At 46.6% G+C, this 17,236-nt stretch overlaps 1 protein-coding gene across 1 annotated transcript in view; it reads left to right on the forward strand.

The window, feature by feature from the left end:
- The first annotated feature begins 9,233 nt into the window (after positions 1-9,233).
- The window catches only part of LOC134019574 (protein Wnt-2b-like), an 11,009-nt gene continuing 3,006 nt past the window's right edge, over positions 9,234-17,236 (forward strand). The window contains exons 1-2 of the mRNA XM_062460537.1: positions 9,234-10,579; positions 15,312-15,536. Coding sequence (XP_062316521.1) covers positions 10,395-10,579; positions 15,312-15,536 — 410 coding nt within the window. The 5' untranslated portion in view covers positions 9,234-10,394. The remainder of the gene's footprint in view (positions 10,580-15,311; positions 15,537-17,236) is intronic.

Below are 17,236 nucleotides of genomic sequence, written 5' to 3' on the forward strand. Positions count from 1 at the left end.
GGGTGCAAGAGCAAGTGCAGGCGTTCTGAGAAGGGTCAAGGAGGAGGAAGAGGGAGGGAGAAAGTGAGATAGAGAAAAGGGGTTCATATCGAGAAGGGGGGGGGCGCAGAGAAAGAGAGGGAGAAAGAGAGAGTCTGTTTCAAATCCAACTGACTGCGGACTGATAAGGGTGTCTGTGGGAGTTTACAAGACCCCTGGTTTGGAGAGCCCGTCGTGTCATCTCAGTGTGAGTGTGTCACACTGCACCCTTGTTTGGACTAGCAAGATAAGGCCCATGTAAAACAGGCCATTCCACTAGGCCAGGTACTCTCAGGGCATGCCTTACACATCTTCCTCTCTCTGTCCGTCTCTCTCTCTCTCTCTCTCTCTCTCTCTCTTTGTCTGTTTCTCATTCTCTCTATGTTGCTTATTCTCTTTTTCTTGCTTTCTCTCTCTCTGCCTATTCTTCTGCACAGTCCACATTTGCAAAATACTTGTGAGAGATTAGGGGTTGAAGGGTAAATGAAGAGATGGATGGAAGGGGAGATGACACATAGATAGGGGTTAAGGAGAGGGGGCATGAGGGTGATCCGGTTTGGAAGTAAGTGTGCTTTGGATTGGTCCTTTAAGAAGACAGACCACCAAAGAGTGCCTTACGACTATGTGATTAGGAGCACATGGCGAGTGGGCCAGACGCGTGGATGTGTGTGTGTGTGTGTGTGTGTGTGTGTGTGTTTGTGCATGAGCGTGTGTGTGTGGCGGGGGGGTTAAATGGGAAATTCTAGACACGTGTAACTGATGGGTTACAGTAATTAACAAAGCCAAAACATCTCTCACACAGACACACTACCAGTAACGGATATGCTCTAAATACAAGGAGACAACAGTGTCATGGAATCTTGTTATTTTTGCACTTTGTCAGCTACAGATCTGCACCTAACTGCATACCTTTTTTGACCCATTATTTCTATTTGTGTGTGTGTTTGTGTGTGTGTGATTGTGTACAGTATGCGTTGATTGGCACATACGTATGTGTTTGTGCATATACGTACGTGTGCATTTGCATGTCTTCGTGCTTGTAGTTATTTGTGTGTGTGCGTGTCTGTGTGCGTGTGTCTGTGTGTGTGTGTTTGTGTCCGTGCTCCAAGGAACCCTGAGATCCAGGACAGCCCGTCCATCTCCCACAGAGATAGTGCAGTTTACAGAAAGCTGACCCCAGGCAACATTTCATTCTGACAGACCAAACCCCATGCCAGTCGGCTCTGGAGGATGTGCCAGCTTTTACTGCCCTCCTCAAACCCGCCACAATACACCTATTGTTGAAAGATGGATTGAAATCTGATGGTCTTCACCAAGAAAACGTTTTCATTTTGATTTGGACAGTTCCTTGCAAGTTTCTGACAGCAGTCTGGCAAGTGCAGGAGCTTCGATGTGAAGATGGTGGACTGGTGTACTGTTAAATCACCCTGCTTGTTGCGTCAGAAGGCTTTAGATAATATCACCTTCCAAAACTGTCAAAACAACATGGAAGATGCACATTTACACAATCCACACACCTTTTGGCTCACTCGTACACACACACACACACACACACCTTTGGGTCATCATCTATGTGGCACTCCTCACTCTAATAAGACTCTCGGCCCCAAACAAGCCTGTCTGCAGAGCAGATACTACTACATCAGACAGAACCCCACCGGGAGGGTCTGCTAATCCCAGCTGAGTCCTGTCTGTCCCACCCAAGTTGTTCCAGGGCTTCAGCCTCACAGGAAATTGAAGGGTAGAGACAGACCTCACCCAGGGTCTGGGAGTCCATCAGACATTCCTCCAGTGAGAGAAAACACACAGGACGAGTTCGACTGGACCCTACTGTCAGGAAGACCTGCTCACTCGACCAACCACACATCTCACATGTGATGCTTTTCCTTGAAGCTAATTCATTCTAAAACAAACATTTAGAGCATAAATATAACCTCTTTAACTTTAGAATAGGAACATATAAGTAAAACATTTTTATAAAATTAGTTTTAAAAAAGTAAATCCATTCATTGTTTGCAATCCGAGGAAATCTGAACTCTAATCTGATCAATGAGAATGTGTTGGCCAGAACAGTATCAAAACAGTATCCTTTTTCATAGTATCCTTTAAGTGAATTCACCAGTGTTCAAAAGTCACTGGGACAACGCTGGCTGACCACAGCATCCCAGCACCATTAAACACATCAGCACGTCACTGCAATGCACACATCACACTGATCCGACACTTCGTCCGCCGGTACGCATCTCAAGCATCGCCAGAACTGACGGCAAGATCGATGAGTCATCGCCTCCGTTGGCGACCCAATTCTGCCATGTGTCGGAGAGTGAGACGGATTTGTTTGGAAGTGCGGCCTCCGGAGACAGTGCGGTCCGAGGTCACCGGTTTCCCCATGAGTGTCTGTTTACGTGCTCAGCCTGTTGCTGTGCCAGGCTGCACAGTCTCAGCGTGTTAGCTCTCCTACGGGAGAGTGAGGTGAACCAACGCATGACGGTGCTAAAATGAAGGGCTGTGGAGGCAACCAGGGGAGCAGAACACACACACAACACACACACACATCACCCACCCACACACACCTACACATCACACCCAGACACCCCAGAGGGTGTGTTGGGAGCTTCTTGTGATGGCATGTCTGGGCTGAAGGGAGCACATTTCCCAGATCTGTCATCTCTTAGGTTCACCAGGGTTGCCACAGAGCACTGAGTGAGGTGGGTCTGAAGATGACCACCATGGAAAACCTTACCTCCAGCAATGTCTGTGTGTGTGTGTGTGTGGTGAATGTGATTGGTGGCTTGTTTGTGTGTGTGTGTGGTGCAAGCACGCCTGGGACTCAACCGCATTAGATTTTTATACCCTCGTGGCTAACAGGAGCCAGATGTCTCTCCCTCCAGGGAGATCACCATCCAAAGAGCCATTCATTTCTCTCTCTCACTCACTTTAATGAGTGTGTGTGTGTGTGTGTGTGACTGCGTGCGTGTGTGTGTTTGAGGGTGTTTGTGGCCGTACGTCTGAGCACGCGGGGCATGCTAGCGGCGTACGTCTGCATGCATGCGTGTGTGTTTGGTTAACGTGTGAGGCAGGACGGGATCATCGAGTCATACCATGAAACCCCTGACGACTTTCCTATCCAATGGCTATTGAAGGCAGTTGGCTCAACTTGCTCGGTTATCCCAGAGACACATGTCCTGTGCTCGAGGTGGGAGTGAGGGAGAAGGAGGAGAGGGCATCCATGATTTCATCCAGTAAAGATGGATGAGAGGCGATAGATCAGAGCGTCGGAGCTTAGGCAAAACTCAGGGCTCAGCCGCAGCCAAAAGCTGCAAGAGGAGAGGAGACGAAGATTCATGGATCCTGGAGTGAGAGGTGAGGTCAGACGCTGACACACACACACACACACAGTGCACACACACACACACACACAACTGAAAAGGTAGCAGATTGGAACGGTGGCTGATTAGGAGGATTCTGGCGTCTTCCGCAGCTCCTTCCGCCGTCATCACACATTCAATCTGGTGTTGTTTTGTACAGTCAATCAAGATCTACTTTTAACTACTCATTTGACATTTCCATGTAGTCGCTGTAAATACGGAGGAAAGGAGAATCCGAGAGGCAGGGAGAGAGAGGGAGAGTGTTAATTGAAAGTGAATGTGTCTGTCCTGGCTTGCTTGATCAGAGATGGGCAGGGTTCCCAGTTGGCCCACACTTCAAAGCCCCTGCCCGCCTGTCTCAGGCACACCTGCAGCCGGTTAAAGCCTTCTCTCATCACTCAGGGCGTAGAAAGGCCTGACCTACACTACAGAGCCTATATGACCTCCACAACAGGACCAACACAGCCTATATCACAGTGCCTCTTTGTGACCTCCATCACTGGGCCAACACAGCCTACATCACAGGGCCTATATGACCTCCACAATTGGGCTTTTTGATCTCCACCACAGACCAATATGGCCTCCACCACAGACCAATATGGCCTCCACCACAGACCAATATGGCCTCCACCACATGGCCTATATGACCTCTGCCAAAGGGTATATTTGTCCTCCACAAGAGGACCTACAAGACCTCCAAGATAAAACCTAAATGACCTCCACAATGACATCACAAGGAGCATAGGGACACAACATGTAGTTTCACCTTCACAAAGGGTCCTACAGAGTCAGAAAGAGAGTAGGAGAGAGAGGGAAGCTGGGGCTTACGATGCTAAACAAACACTAGAGCAGATTAGCCCTTAATCAGAGAACAGCTATAATGGCCTGGTCATTCTCTCTCTCTCTCTCTCTCTCTCTCTCTCTCTCTCTCTCTCTCTCTCTCTCTCTCTCTCTCTCTCTCTCTCTCTCTCTCTCTCTCTCTCTCTCTCTCTCTCTCTCTCTCTCTCTCTCTCTCTCTCTCTCTCTCTCTCTCTCTCTCTCTCTCTCTCTCTCTCTCTCTCTCTCTCTCTCTCTCTGTCTCTCTCTCTCTCTCTCTCTGTCTCTCTCTCTCTCTCTCTCTCTCTATCTCTCCCCCATTTGTTACACTCACATTTGTTGCCCTTGTTCCTCGCACCCCATCACATCTGCATCCCTCCACAGCCTGACAGATATGCTGACTCAGTCAACACGGGAGGTTCTCTGGTGTCACCCTTCCCCTGAGCCCTGGAGGCCACGCCCCCCCCCCCCTTCCCCTGAGCCCTGAGCGGTGAGGGAAGCGGGCTAGTAATCTGAAGGTTGCCAGTTCGATTCCCAGCCGTGCCAAATTACGTTGTGTCCTTGGGCAAGGCACTTCACCCTACTTGCCTCGGGGAGAATGTCCCTGTACTTACTGTAAGTCGCTCTGGATAAGAGCGTCTGCTAAATGACTAAATGTAATGTAAATGCAAACAAAGCCTTGCTTTTGGTATAAACACATGAATCTACCAGGGCTCTACTCGAGTGCATCCACATCCACGCATATTTGCCCTGGAAGACAGCTACACAGGGTATTTCCCTCTATGTAACTCACTCGTGGAGGAACACAACACATACATTAAGATGGAGAAGAGGGAGTGAGACATGCTGAGAGGCTGAAAGAAAGACCGGGGTTCAGAAAGATAAAAAGGGTGTGAATTAGAGAGAGCGAGAGAGTAAATCTAATCTCCTACTGACATGTCCCCACTCACTCATAGGAGGTAAGGAAAGGGGGAAGTAGGCATGTTTCAGGTATTGGAATACGGCCCTTGTCTTTCATGCTTCCACACACCATCATGTGACCTGTGGCCTATGCTCTTCAGGGTGTGCGTCACACAGACAGTTCCCCAGTGGAACAGGAAACCAGTCAGCACAAACTTAGTTCCACTCTGAGAGGAGAAGGAGAGAGAAGACAGTCTGACTGACCAGCCTCCATAGGTGAGTAAAGTTTTCTGTCTTGTCTGTCTGTACGTATTCACTGTATTTCTGTCTTTATGCATGTCTGTTTGTGGTGTGAGAATATTGTCTCAGGTAGATTATGGTACCTAGTTACAGGCCTCTGACTCTTGTTCTCCTTTGCCCTCCGCTCCAGTGTGTGTGTGTGTGTGTGTGTGTGTGTGTGTGTGTGTGTGTGTGTGTGTGTGTGTGTGTGTGTGTGTGTGTGTGTGTGTCACCTGCTCCAAGTTTATCCTGTGGTGATGACCGCATACTCCAGCTATCCAGTAAAAACTCTGTTATAGAGTTATCACCATCACATCTACTGACAGTGACAGTGTGTGTGTTCGTGCGTGCATGTGTGTGTACGTGTGTGTGGTGTGTATGTGTGTGTTGTGTGTGCAACTATAAAATCTATTACGGACAACCTGTCCTGGGGATAAAGAAAGAAAGGGTCACATGCGCCTTGGGCTTAGCTCCATAGAGGCCAACAGTGATGCAACCCAAGGGTACATAGCTGGGTGTGTGTGTGTGTATGTGTGTGTGCGTGTGTGGGTGGGTGCATGTGTGTGTGCGTGTTTGTGTTTGTATGTCAAATACGTTTCAGTGTTGTGAGTTTCTTAGAAGGTTTTAAGGACCTTTATATTTTTTTATTGAGAACTATGACCCCTTAGTTTCAGATGCTTCCAAAATGCCTGTGACACTGAGTTTGAACCAAGCACTACATCTCTGTCAGCACATCTAAATTTACTGTGACAATAAATTATCACAGAACTGATTCCCGGGGTGTGAAGTACACACAAGAACGTGCACACATGCACAACAGATACACATGCACAACACACACACACATGAACACACACACACACGTATCATCATTCTCCTGTCCCTAGAGGACAGTGGTATTTTTAGTGGTCTGTGATGTCAATGACCTTTATGTAGGTCCATGAGTAATGCTTCTGGATCTCACCTGATTGTTATCAATCCAGCTTCTCACCCATGCTAACATTACCCCATCCCCACCAGACAACCTCACACACACACTCGCCAGTCTTCCTATTCTCAGGCCCAGGTATCTTCCCAGCCCCGCAGCTCTGATCCTGATGCTTGTCACTCTTTAGTAAGAGGACAACGAGTCATGGATCTTGTGACAACAATTGATCTGCATGCTTGTCTTTTTCGCATGTGTACGTGTCACTGTGTCTCTTATTAATATGGCTTCCCTCTGTTGCCCATGTACAGGTTCAACATTTCAAATACATTTGACCCTTGGCCTTTATTCCCTTCCCCTCTGCCCTCTTTCCTACCCTTACATTTACATTTACATTTAGTCATTTAGCAGACGCTCTTATCCAGAGCGACTTACAGTAGGTACAGGGACATTCCCCCGAGGCAAGTAGGGTGAAGTGCCTTGCCCAAGGACACAACGTCAGTTTGCATGACCGGGAATCGAACTGGCAACCTTCGGATTACTAGCCCGATTCCCTCACCGCTCAGCCACCTGACTCCTACCCTTCTCCCCTGTTCACTACCATTGTCCCATTTCTCCCTTCCCTGGTCCTGGCCCCCTTGGGCTCCATGCAGGGCAGGTGCAGCAGCCTTGCCTACCCTCCCTGCTAACCGCTCTGTCAGGGCAGCTCTGGCAGAGCGGGCCAGGCTTGTGGAGGGGATGGGAATAGACAAGAAGCTCATCTCTGGAGAGCATGCCTGACAGCTCACCCTAACTGACAACCAGCCACCAATACAAGCCTGGTTCTCTCTCTCTCTCTCTCTCTCTCTCTCTCTCTCTCTCTCTCTCTCTCTCTCTCTCTCTCTCTCTCTCTCTCTCTCTCTCTCTCTCTCTCACTCCCCCCATGCCTCTCTCTTTCTCACACACACACACAAACACAGACACACACATATTGGAAACACACATACTTTAGGCCAATTCGATCCACTATGTCCCTTCCAGGACCAAAATAATCCACAAAGATTACAACCAGAAATTAATTGGATTAATTGCAGGGAGAAGTAAAGCCCCTGCTCTTCCATCCAGAACTCACCCAAGGGAATTTCCTCCCTCCTTCCACAGCTATCCTTCAACCCCAGTCCAAGCCCTGGATCCCCTCCCCACCCCCACCCAGTACTTTTCCTCTAGGGGTGACGATTGCCAGATTGGGCTCCTTACATCAGTGCAAACTCATTCCTCCGACTGACAAGGAGGCACTCGACTCTGTTATTGTTTATGAAGAGAAAGCTAGGGTCAAGTTCACAAACTGAGAGAGAAAGAGAGACAGAGACAGCGAGAGACAGAGAGGGGGAGAGAGAGAGAGAGAGAGAGAGAGAGAGAGAGAGAGACCCTGTCTCCCTGGGAAGAATAACTCAGTGGTGTTTGTGCTTTTCTAATTCCTTTTGATTTACCAGAAAATCGTGCACTAAGCTGCAACGCACACATATTCACCCGAGCTTAGCTCCCGCACCTCAACTCATAAAACCACGCGCGCGTGTGTGTGTGCATGTGTGTGTTTGTGAGTGCAGAGTTGACGGTATAACGTTTGCATGTTTGTGCGTGCGTAGTTGTGAACTGTGCGCGCAACAATAACCTGTAGACCCGCTTTGAGCTGAAATGAAAATGTCTCAGAAAGCGGCTTATCTTAACTAATGCACCAGCATAAATGCTATAATTGTTTTCTCCAGCTTTTGATTAAACTGCCGTTTGCGACAGCTAATTCTAATAGTTTCAATTCCGACAGGGATTTTCTGATTTGTTTACTTGTTTATTTGTAGGCCTATTATTGGGTCAGCTGAATCAAGTGTGGTATTGGTAATCCAATATCATGTCGTGGTTGATGGCATAAGTTTCAAATTCCCAAAACAACACGGTAGCCTATGGACCAGACAGTGGGAAAGTGGATGCGACACATGTTAGCATCAGATTCCACAGGTTTTGGACTCTCGAACTGGTCTGTGGACTCTCCAAGATCTAAGACACTGCAAGACAGCTGTGAAGGTAAGCCAGCAGTGTGTATGTGTGTGTGTGTGTGTTGGCGGGGGGGGGGGGGGGGGGGGTCAACATTGCCTCAGCGCTGTCTCAGCACTCTAACACTGCACACATGTTTCATATTGAAACCATAGCGCTGTTCCACTGGGCGATTTGGCAGCGTTTTCTCATGTTCTTTTCTGCCGACACTCATGAGCGGTAGGAGCTGAGATGACGTAGATGAGGGGCGGAGCTTGCCTCTCAATCATATAGGTGCAAAGCACCGGACGGGGCCAAGGGAACAAAACGGCAACTAATGTAAACAGGATTCATGTTCATTGAAACAAGTCAAGTGATAGAGGCTACAACAGGCACAAGACGTTTTAGTTTAGCACTGTCTGTAAGCTATAGGTCAGCTGCATAATTCATTCATTTATCATCATAGCTGATAAATGAAGCTCTGTGATATCTCTTAAGATGCCAAACAATGTGAAACGTGCTCTTCGCTAAAGCCCATAGATAAAACTTTTTTATTTTATTTAGGGCGAATGACCGACCACGGCCGCACTGCTGCTCAATGATGAGATAGAGGCTATAACTAAATTAACCTATCATTTTTGAGCGCTATCTATCTTAACCAGCAAGAGCAGGGTTATCTGACTGAACTCGGGTTGATTTATAGCCTACATTTTCTATTGCCTCTACGTTTCCCCAGAATCTGGCAAAGGGATGCGCCACATTCACTAATTCATAGTTGCTTAATTGTATAGGCTACTGCTTGTTAAAATTAAAGTGAAATTGTGACGTTCTGAAGGGCTCTGTTTCCTTGACGGTGGGAGTTCACATAGGGCTCTTAAGTTCCGCTGTTAGTTGATGTTAGTTAGTCTCACTTGATTGGTAGCGCAATAAATAGGTTCCATTAAAACGAATAATAAATAAATGCATGGCTGGGCTAATAGTAATATGGCTTGGTAATTAGGCTTTTAGTAGCCTATTAGATCCTTGTTCTTAATATTTTATCAATAACGAATTTAACAAGTCTAGCATACAAGCTTAACCTATAAAAATCTGAATGCCTGCAAGGTCATTCTGCCGCTCAAAAACATTTCGGAAGCTTATCCAATTAATTTGATTGCTGTTTTGGGTTAAACATTAGCCTATACTCATTGCCGGAATAGGCCAGAATTGAATTGATGCCTGCTGCTAAACCTTAACCCGTTGGTTGACAGGTGAAGTGAGCACCACGCGGACAGAGACCCTCTCGAGACCACCATGCACCGCTGGATGCAAGACCTTTTACACTGCCAATTGTAGCCTGCACCTCTCTCTGTTCCACCATCTATCCCTTCATCCGTATCCCTTCTTCCTTCCCACTCAAACTCTGTAACCCCTCCATGTCTGCCCAATGAGAACGAGGAGCTGTCAGAAACGCTCCCCTAGCCCCCGGCCTCTCATCTCCCTCCCCCGTCGCCCACCCCTCTCTCTTCCTCTCTCGCTTACACACCCTCCCACTCTCTCACACACACGTTCAGCTCCCGCAGCTCAGAGCCGGTGAGTTTATCTTCCACACGTTGATAACGGAGAGACGCCGCAAGCCTCGTACCCAACGGAACACTGACTGAACCGAGAAGACTTTGCTGGCTGATTCTGGTGCTGATTGTGGCTCCAGTTATTAATTTAGCACAACTTTCACTCTGGTTTTTGACTTAATAAACATAGGCTACTTCTTTGGTGAAAAGAGCTTTGAATGTACCAAGGAGCTTTTCTTAAGAAAGTCTGAGGAAACGTTTTTTGAAGGAATCGCGTCGGGGTTCATACCCTTGTTATTTGTGGACCGTCTGGTGGAGCGCGTGGACATGGTGCACAGACACTGCCTTTCAAACTCATGACAGCCGTTAGTGTACACCGGCCGCGCCACAGGGAATCAAACACCGGACAACGAGGCCTATGGCTGGCATTGCAGCTGACCGCTTCTGATTAAATCGGGGACTTTTTGTTTTTAAGTGTCGGGGACCTCATCTCAAGTCAGATCCATCACCAAGAACAAGACCCACCAAGCCATGTTTGGTTTAAGTAAGGCTCAAGGCTCGCCGGTTACCAGTAGAATGGCTAGCTCGGCGGGGTTAAGGCACGGGCCACGAAGTGGGACATCCTCATGTGAGAGCCATGGTGCCAGCTCGCGGATATACTGCGCCTGTCTCCTGCTTCTGCTCGTGCTCACGCCCAGGGTGGATTCTTCATGGTGGTAAGTAGCTGGTTCCACCTATGTCTTTCTCTACAGACGAGACACAGCCAACAGATGGACAAAATTCAACACAATAGACTGCGTACTCTGTACCTATATTAATGATCTAAACGAATTTTAGTATTTCCAATTTTGGAGAGGGGTGGGGGGGGATTTAATATCTATTTTTTTGCACACACAAAACAAAAAATAATTGTTACTTCAAATCATAGCTTATAGGCCTACTAGAGAAAACGGAAACATGATCTCTATTAATCGAAAAGTGTTTCTCATATTGGCCTATAATACGAAAATATATTGGACAATCGAAATTTACATGGATTGATCTTGCATTTCATCATTCATTTTATTAGGCTAATTAATTAATTAAATTATCGCATTATTATCGCTTAAACTGGTATAGGACTGTTTAATAGTCTGACTTGACCTGTCTTATTCGTTGTAGAAGCCGACGCATGTTTAACCCTTGTGCTGCCTTCGGGTCACATGACCCAAAGGTTCATAACGAACCATCGTTGTGTTTACCCAGTTTTACCCAATACAAAAACAAATAAAAATAATTTTCTTTTAACCTTTGCAATGTGGGGGGTCTGCGACAGCCCAACGGTTAAAAGAAAATGCTTCACTTTGTTTTTGTATGGGGTAAATTTGTCGCAATACGACGGTGGGTCACACGGCTGATGGGTCAGAATGACCCGAAGATAACACAAGGGTTAAACGCACCCTTTGGTTCATTGCCTTTAGCCTCATTACTAAATATGGTCATCAGTAAACTTGCAAGTAGAGAAGGTAACATGCAGCAAATACTATATCGGAAAAAACGTCGTTTAATTTTAATATTATAACAATTATCCAACTCACAAACTGTAATTTAATATAAAAGGTAAGCTGGTAAAAAAACTAAGACCAGTTGGTGTACATTGTAAGAGACAGAAAACATTTAAAAAGAATGCCTTAATTGCAGCAAAACGTTTTGGACAGTGAAAAAAAAATATTATGTGTTTGTGAATGGGAGAAGTCAAGATTTTGTAGGAGGTACCCAATTTCAAAAATGCATTATATTTCCTGATAGTTTTTGGCAGCCAGATATAGCAATAATAATAGAGCGATAAATGTAATTTATGTTGGCGCTCTTGGCTCCGCGCGTGTTCAACTCAGCTGGAGTCTGCATTGAGCTAGGCAGAATGGTCATTAATTCACCAGGAACCCCAAACACACACATAGGCTTCACAGATACTCACGCGCGCGCACACACACACACACACACACGCACGCACGCACACACACACACACACACACACACACACACACACACACACACACACAAACACAAAGGCACAGTCTTTAATTCTCCAGGTACCCCCAATTAGACATTTAGGGTAGAGGTGGTGGGTTAAAATATGTGAAAATATCTCACACTACTGTAGCATATGCCTGCTGGTATGCTGGCATAGTGTGCATCTGATAATGTAAATAATAAGGTGTATATGAATGTATACAGGTATGCAGGCAATAGTTTCCATAATCTTACACCCAGTTATTTGCATTTATTTCCAAGGAGAGATAGATTTTTGATCTATTGAGAAGAACTATATATAATTCTGCCAGACAGAAAAATACTTGTGATATTGTCTTCAGGTACAAGTTGCTATAGCATCACTGAAGCTGTGGGTCGCTCCAATGACCAGCATTCCTCATTGAAAAATGAGATCTTGTGAAAGGATCTACCTTTGCACATGTGTTCACATCGCTATTCCCCTCAGTTAACTACTACTTATGATGAGAGTGAGGTTTTTGACTGTGTTGTGACTGGATTAGCATCCATTGGAAAAGTCCTCAATTTAAATTGCTCAAAAAGACACCCTTTGAGGAACAGTCCTTTATATTATACACTATCCTGGGTCAGTTCCTGGAGCATCCTACCAGATGAACCTTCAGACACAGGCTGACCCCAGAACAGCCATCTTATTGTGTTAATGGTGGAACTGTTTTATCATTTTTCCATTTACCTAAATGTTTAACCAGCAATGGTCATAGCCCAGATAGCGTGATGTTAACATTGTGATTTGAGATTGGGAGATTTTTCATGTGAGGGAATGTGTGTGATCCGGTGGATGAGAAGAAAACCCTGCTCCGACCCTCCCATCTCCTCCCTCTCCCTCTCCTCCCTCCCTCCCTCTCCCCCCCCCCCTCTCTCTCTCTCTCTCTTTCCCCTCCCCTCCTCTTCTCTCCTCTCCTCTTCTCTCCCCTCCCTCCCTCCCTCCCTCCCTCTCTCCCTCTCTCCCTCTCTCCGTCTGCCTCTCTCTCTCTCTCTCTGTCTCTCTCTCTCTCCTCTCCTCCCCTCCTCTCTCTCTCTCTCTCTCTCTCTCTCTCTCTCTCTCTCTCTCTCTCTCTCACGTAGACACACTCTCAAACACACACACACACACACACTCCTTTTCTCACTAAGAGTGTAATAGTGGGTCTTTACGGCATGTTAGTTTAGACCAGCAGATAATGATTTAGTACCCTATAAAACCACCAGTCCTGACTCTGTGTGTGTTAGAGAGAGAGAAAAAGAGAGAGGAAGAGACAGACAGAGTGTGTGTGTGTGTCAGTGTGTACCTGTGTGCATGTCTCTGTCTGTGTGTGGGAAAGGTGAAAAAGTAAGAGAAAGACTGTGGTTGTGACAGAGTGTCCGTACATGTGTGTGGACTGGTCCTTTGATGAGCACTCTGTCCTAATTGTCCCACTCAGGAAAGTAGAGACCCTTTACCCTGAGTCCTACTAGAGCTCCATCATAAAGCAGCCGTGCACACATCGAAATGATCCCTGACCTACTCGCCCTGACCCTGGCTGACCCTGCAACCTCAGAACTGCACTGGGTTTCTGTGCCACACACAATAAATTACGTTTTTCTATGAGAAATGATCCCAGAGATCTAGAAAAAAAAACCTGCGGTTGTGGATGATCAAAGAATTCGTATGAAGTGAGACTTGATGGAGGTGGTGTCAAGCTGCATGACTGGGGCTGGGGCTGGGGCTGGGGCTGGCCTAACTCTGTCATGATATGGAAGCAACAGGATGAGCTCCGAAAAGCACAGAAGAATCTGCCACTACGAATTATTCATGACACAGCAAATCAACTCCAAACTAAGCAAAGGAATTTTGCACTTTTAAAGAAGTTGATTAACTTTTATTGACATTAATCTCGCAATATGAATCAAATTGGAAAAGGAAACTGAAGGTAAGAATCTCTTAAAACAGGAAGCAAAGATGGCTGATGAATAGACCAGGAAGGGTATGTCTGTCTCACAAACCCAGGATCTGGTCCAGTCTTTGGCTCACTGACTTCATGCAGTCATTGCATGCAAAGGATATCCAACCTGAATATGATTACTTTATTTTACAAGGACCTTTGCTGCTCAAACATAATGAGGACTATGTACAAAAAAGTGCTTTAATTTCTGAATGGCTCATCCAATTTACATTAACCCAAAGTTGAAACGGACTGTGAAGTCCGTTTTTTAGTCTTAGGTCAATGTATCCTGTTTGCTGCAGTACTGAACCAAACTAGCAATAATGTGTCACTGTCCATGACTTTTGGTGATCGTTGTATACAGTTCCTACACACACCCACATTCAAGTGTACACACACAGAAGTGTGCACTGTTCATGTTTACATTCATGCAATCAATTCAGCCATATCAAGTTGGGGAAACATATAGAAAGCTCTAGTGTGCACTTCCTGGACAGTGTAAGACAGATGTTGTCCAGGACTCTGTTTACCCTGTATGGACACAGTAGAAGCCCCTTTTAGTGACTTTGAGTTTGGGGAGTGAGAGCGTGAAGGGGAACAGTTAGGGGTAAGCAGGTTAGAAAGGGAGAGACAGAGGAGAGAGAGAGTGAGAGAGAGGAAGAGAAAGACCAATCTAGAGATGAGAAGTGTTGGTTAGTTCAAAGGGGAGGAGGGGGGTGTAAGGGAAAAGGGGAAAGAAGGAGGGAAAGAGAAGAAGAAAGGAGGGTGTTTGGTAGAGATAGAGGGGAAGGGAGAGGCGGGTTAAAAGGGGATGAGAGAGAGAGAGAACCTGCGAGTGTGGCTGAGAGAGACAGAGAGAGAAGGAGAGGAACAGAAAGAGAGGGGGTCGAGAAAGGGGGGAAGAGAGAGGAGAACGAAAGAAAAAGGGAGAAGGAAGGTTAGGGTTAGTGTGTAAACGGGGTTCTACCCTGACAAGGTTAATGGAGGCCCCTGACTCCTAGCTCTGATTTGTGTCGACATGATTTCTCCCACTAGACACACAGTAGGGAGAGGCTACCACACACGACACACACACACACACACACAGGCTGACACACACACGTGCACGTCCGCGAGCATGCACAGGGCTCGTGGGGAGAGGTTAAGTGCTTATTTATTTGGAGAGCAGAGTAAATGGTTTCCTCCTCCTACTCTCAAACCTTTAAGAGTTAAGTGTAGTGAACTCTGACTCCAAGGACTACACTCTCTCCCTCACACACTGTCACGCCGACTCATAACCGCGTGTGTGTGGTCAACATGTACAGTATGTCATTCAGAACAAGTCAGATGACAAACATGAATAAATAACCTTTTATACGACTGTGCTATTAAATCAATTTTCAAGAACTCCTTTGTCTGTTTCTTAGTGTTCATGTAGGACTTTAATGGTCAAACCTAACAACCCTCTGTCTCTCTCTGTCTGTCTCTCTCTTTCTCTCTCGTGCGTGTTGCACAGGTACATTGGTGCGCTGGGGGCCCGTGTGATCTGTGACAACATCCCGGGCCTGGTGAACAAGCAGCGTCAGCTGTGTCAGCGCCACCCAGACATCATGCAGTCCATCGGGGAAGGGGCCAAGGAGTGGATCCGGGAGTGCCAGCACCAGTTCAGACACCACCGCTGGAACTGCAGCACCCTGGACCGGGACCACACCGTTTTCGGGAGGGTCATGGTGCGCAGTAAGTGTGTTCCTCCTTATGTTGGGGGGAGAGAGGGGTTGGGGGGGGGGGGGTGCAGGTAGTGGATGGTGGGAGAGAGATGTGTACGAGTGTGTTCCAGACATACTTTCCCAGAGTGTTCCCTTTCTCGTTCTCCTTGACGCACACACACTGCACAGACACGTACAAGTGGGGTGTGTTTATAGTTGCTAATGGACTGCTGTAATGCTAGGTGCCTCGTCGATACACACGCAGAGCTGTGGACGCGGGATTGTCGTCACCATGGCGTTTCATGCCTGTCAGACACCTTAGCTCTGAAAATGACCTGAAACACACACACACGCTCATATATGCGCTCACACACAGTCACACACGCAAGCACCCACCCACACACACTCCCGAACAGATGTAAAGGCACACACTGTTCACAGAAATACGCTTTTCACATGTACACAGTTTTGAGTAGAGCATGCGTGCCTTTTTGGATCAGTGTTTATCTGGTTATACAGTTGGATGTAATAAACACTCTCTACGAATGTCCAGAACAGTTGGCTACACAGTGTTTTGGACAGAGGGAGTGGAGAGAGAGAGAGAGAGAGGGAGGGGGGGAGAGAGAGAGGGAGAGAGGTGTTTGTGTAGTCTAGACATTGGACGTCCAAAACACTGAGAGTTGTTACTGTCTTAGCCAGCCTTGTCGGAGGCAGACACACACACACACACACACAGACAGATCAGACACAATAGGGACATGTGTCTGTCTGTCTGTGTGTGTGTGTGTGTGTGTGTGTGTGTGTGTGTCTGCTCCGACAACGGGTAAACAGTAATGTAGATGTAAATATTTAGAGAGATATTCTCGCCGACAGACAAAACACCTCGGGGTGTGTGATTACCCCGTGTGTGTAGATGTGTGTGTGTGTGTAGATGTGTGTGTTGTGTAGATGTGTGTGTGTGTGTAGATGTGTGTGTGTGTGTAGATGTGTGTGTGTGTGTGTGTAGATGTGTGTGTGTGTAGATGTGTGTGTGTGTGTGTGTGTGTGTGTAGATGTGTGTGTGTGTGTGTGTGTGTGTAGATGTGTGTGTGTGTGTGTGTGTGTGTGTAGATGTGTGTGTGTGTGTGTGTGTGTGTGTGTGTAGATGTGTGTGTGTGTGTGTGTGTGTGTAGATGTGTGTGTGTGTGTGTGTGTAGATGTGGGTGGTGGGGGTGATCCTGGGTACCCACCTATCTCAACTGCTACCCAGAAAACCCTCTCATCACAGATCATCCAATGAGGAGTGCACTGGACCATAGAAACATTTGGTAAAGAGGTGCAGTGATAGAAGGTTGACCTTCCAGTTCAGAGCAATTCATGGGACTGTATTCTTGATGGAAAAGAGTTTGAGGCTTCCAGTCCACTTTCAGATCCATCCAAGCTGTCGATATTTCAGGTGATTGAGAACACTGTCTGAAAATTAGGAGCTGGAAAATAAAGTACCGACTCAGCCTCTATAGAGTAAATCATTTCTCTTTTCTTTCTTATGAGTTGACATGAATCCCCGTTCACTTCAAGCCAATTTTCCACTTGACTATCAACATTCTCAGGAACAAGGTTTGAAGAAGAGTTGTTAGAAAATTCTTTTAGACAACCTTGTTTTTTATTAATTTGTTTTACTCGGCAACCAGATTTCTATAGTGTTCTTCCACAAGGAGAGCCAATGAGCGTCATGTCTGCAGGTAACACCTTGACC

This window comes from Osmerus eperlanus, chromosome 4, assembly GCF_963692335.1.
Source record: "Osmerus eperlanus chromosome 4, fOsmEpe2.1, whole genome shotgun sequence".
Taxonomy (NCBI): Eukaryota; Metazoa; Chordata; class Actinopteri; order Osmeriformes; family Osmeridae; genus Osmerus; species Osmerus eperlanus.